Source organism: Peromyscus maniculatus, chromosome 6 (genome assembly GCF_049852395.1).
Source record: "Peromyscus maniculatus bairdii isolate BWxNUB_F1_BW_parent chromosome 6, HU_Pman_BW_mat_3.1, whole genome shotgun sequence".
NCBI classification, from domain to species: domain Eukaryota; kingdom Metazoa; phylum Chordata; class Mammalia; order Rodentia; family Cricetidae; genus Peromyscus; species Peromyscus maniculatus.
The window spans coordinates 51,910,779-51,913,354 of record NC_134857.1 but is presented as its reverse complement, the minus strand read 5'-3'; the positions used below and the strand labels follow the sequence as shown (position 1 = coordinate 51,913,354).

At 53.5% G+C, this 2,576-nt stretch overlaps 1 protein-coding gene across 2 annotated transcripts; it reads left to right on the top strand.

Annotated features, from left to right (window-relative positions):
• Positions 1-492: 492 nt before the first annotated feature.
• LOC143273869 (protein LMBR1L-like) lies at positions 493-2,376 on the top strand. 2 transcript variants are annotated; one of them, XM_076574245.1, is made up of 2 exons: positions 1,177-1,263; positions 1,308-2,376. In XM_076574245.1, the coding sequence occupies exons 1-2, from the start codon at positions 1,177-1,179 to the stop codon at positions 2,085-2,087; spliced, it is 867 nt and encodes a 288-aa protein (XP_076430360.1). In that variant the 3' UTR covers positions 2,088-2,376. The 2 variants fall into 2 exon arrangements, with proteins under 2 accessions (XP_076430359.1, XP_076430360.1); XM_076574244.1 differs by having other exon boundaries at positions 493-2,374.
• The last annotated feature ends 200 nt before the right edge of the window (positions 2,377-2,576 follow it).

The window sequence follows — 2,576 nt, the reverse complement described above, 5'->3', positions numbered from 1 at the left end:
CATATTAGTAATGCTTATGCTGTCCCCTTGTATCTTGATCTTGTACATTGTATCCCAGTGTACCTCCCCCACTCCCTAAAGACTCAATTAAGAGGTTCAGTGGCTCCTCCTCAAAGGAAACTTTGTACTTTCATTTTGACCATCATTAAATTTGTTGATATGTAGGCAAATAATTCACCTACCTTGGATTATATTTGGGATAGTTATACTGGATGGGCTGAGATTATGATCTTATTATTGTCTTTATTTGGATAACAAGTGTAAATTATGGAGATGTGTTTGGAGATAAAGTTGATACGTGGTGAACTTTCAAAGGTTAACATGTCTTATAGACTTGATAAGACTAATGGATACCTGGGATATTACACCTTTGTGTGTTTTGTGAAAATACTTCCATAAAATTTAGGTTACGAGAAATCCAACCTAATCAATGATTCAGTCCATCAAAAGATAAGCAACTCGGAAAACGAGCCCCAGATTACCTTGAGTTTCCGTCACGGGCAGCGAGGAGCGGCTCCTCGGCTGGGTCCGGGTGCTTGGCGGGCGGCGGCGGCCTCATCCCCGCTCGTCCTCCCCGGGCCCGGAGACACCCCCGCCCCAGTCATGCTGAGCAGAGTATGGAAGCAGCTGACTACGAAGTGCTATCCGTGCGAGAGCAGCTGTTCCACGACAGGGTCCGCGAGTGCATCATCTCGATACTTCTGTTTGCGACACTCTACATCCTCTGCCATGTCTTCCTGACCCGCTTCAAGAAGCCCGCTGAATTCACCACAGTGGATGATGAAGATGCCACCGTTAACAAGATCGCGCTGGAGCTGTGCACCTTTACCCTGGCAGTCGCCCTGGGGGCCGTCTTACTCTTACCCTTCTCCATCATCAGCAATGAGGTGCTGCTCTCATTGCCACGGAACTACTATATCCAGTGGCTCAACGGCTCCCTCATCCACGGTCTTTGGAACCTCGTTTTTCTCTTCTCCAACCTGTCCCTCATCTTCCTCATGCCCTTTGCATATTTCTTCACAGAGTCTGAGGGCTTCGCTGGCTCCAGAAAGGGTGTCCTGGGCCGGGTCTACGAGACAGTGGTGATGTTGATACTTCTCACTCTGCTTGTCCTGGGCATGGTGTGGGTGGCATCCGCCATTGTAGATAATGACAAGGCCAGCAGGGAATCACTCTATGACTTCTGGGAGTACTACCTACCCTACCTCTACTCCTGTATCTCCTTCCTCGGAGTCCTCCTCCTCCTGGTGTGCACTCCGCTGGGTCTCGCCCGCATGTTCTCCATCACTGGGAAGTTGCTGGTCAAGCCTCGGCTACTAGAAGATCTGGAAGAACAGCTGAACTGTTCAGCGTTTGAGGAGGCAGCTCTGACTCGAAGAATCTGCAATCCCACCTCCTGCTGGCTGCCTTTGGACATGGAGCTGCTGCACAGACAAGTCCTGGCCCTGCAGACACAGAGGGTCCTCCTGGAAAAGCGGCGGAAAGCTTCAGCCTGGCAGCGGAACCTGGCCTACCCCCTGGCCATGCTGTGCCTGCTGCTGCTCACGGGCCTGTCTGTGCTGATTGTGGCCATCCACATCATGGAGCTGCTCATCGACGAGGCCGCCATGCCGCGGGGCATTCAGGATGCCTCCCTGGGCCAGGTCTCCTTCTCCAAACTGGGATCCTTTGGTGCCATCATCCAGGTCATATTGATCTTTTACCTGATGGTGTCTTCAGTCGTGGGTTTCTACAGTTCTCCACTTTTCCGAAGCCTGAGGCCTAGATGGCATGATACAGCTATGACACAGATAATCGGGAACTGTGTCTGCCTTCTGGTCCTGAGCTCCGCGCTTCCGGTCTTCTCTCGGACCCTCGGGCTGACTCGCTTTGACCTGCTGGGTGACTTCGGACGCTTCAACTGGCTGGGCAATTTCTACATCGTGTTCCTCTACAATGCAGCCTTTGCTGGCCTCACCACACTCTGTCTGGTGAAGACCTTCACTGCAGCTGTGAGGGCAGAGCTGATTCGAGCCTTTGGGCTGGACAGACTGCCATTGCCTGTCTCTGGTTTCCCCCGGGCTTCCGGGAAGAAACAGCACCAGTGACCGACCCCTCGCTAGGGGTTGAGAAGGAGAAAACTGGACACTGCCTAGGCCTGGAGGCGAGCCAGGGTGGTTGGAATCTGAGAGGGTGGGTGGAGGAGGGAACCGAACCATCTGTACTGCTGCGTAATCTGAGCCAGAGTTGGGGACCCGGCCTCCGGCCTTTTCAGACGGAGCTGTGGCCTCAGCAGAAGGTGGAGCCGGGGCACTGGCTTTAGTTCCTGGTCCCAGATCCGTTTACACATCAATCTGCCTCAATCCTGTTCCAGGCCATGCATGAAGCCATGTTTACATGATGATGTGCAATAGGGTGGGTGGGAGTGGGGGGGGGTGTCTAGGCCGGGGTAGGGTCTGGAGACAGGCTGTCTGCCCTGCCTCTGGCCCAGCAGAGCCTAAGCACTGTGCTATCCTGTGGAGGGGCTTTGGACCACTGGAGAGACCAAGGGTGCAGGGAGGAAGAGCCGCACCCATCAGCAATAAAGTTGATCCCAG

Excerpts from the sequence above, each read along its gene's own strand:
- LOC143273869 (XM_076574244.1), top strand. The coding sequence starts at position 618 with ATGGAAGCAGCTGACTACGAAGTGCTATCCGTGCGAGAGCAGCTGTTC.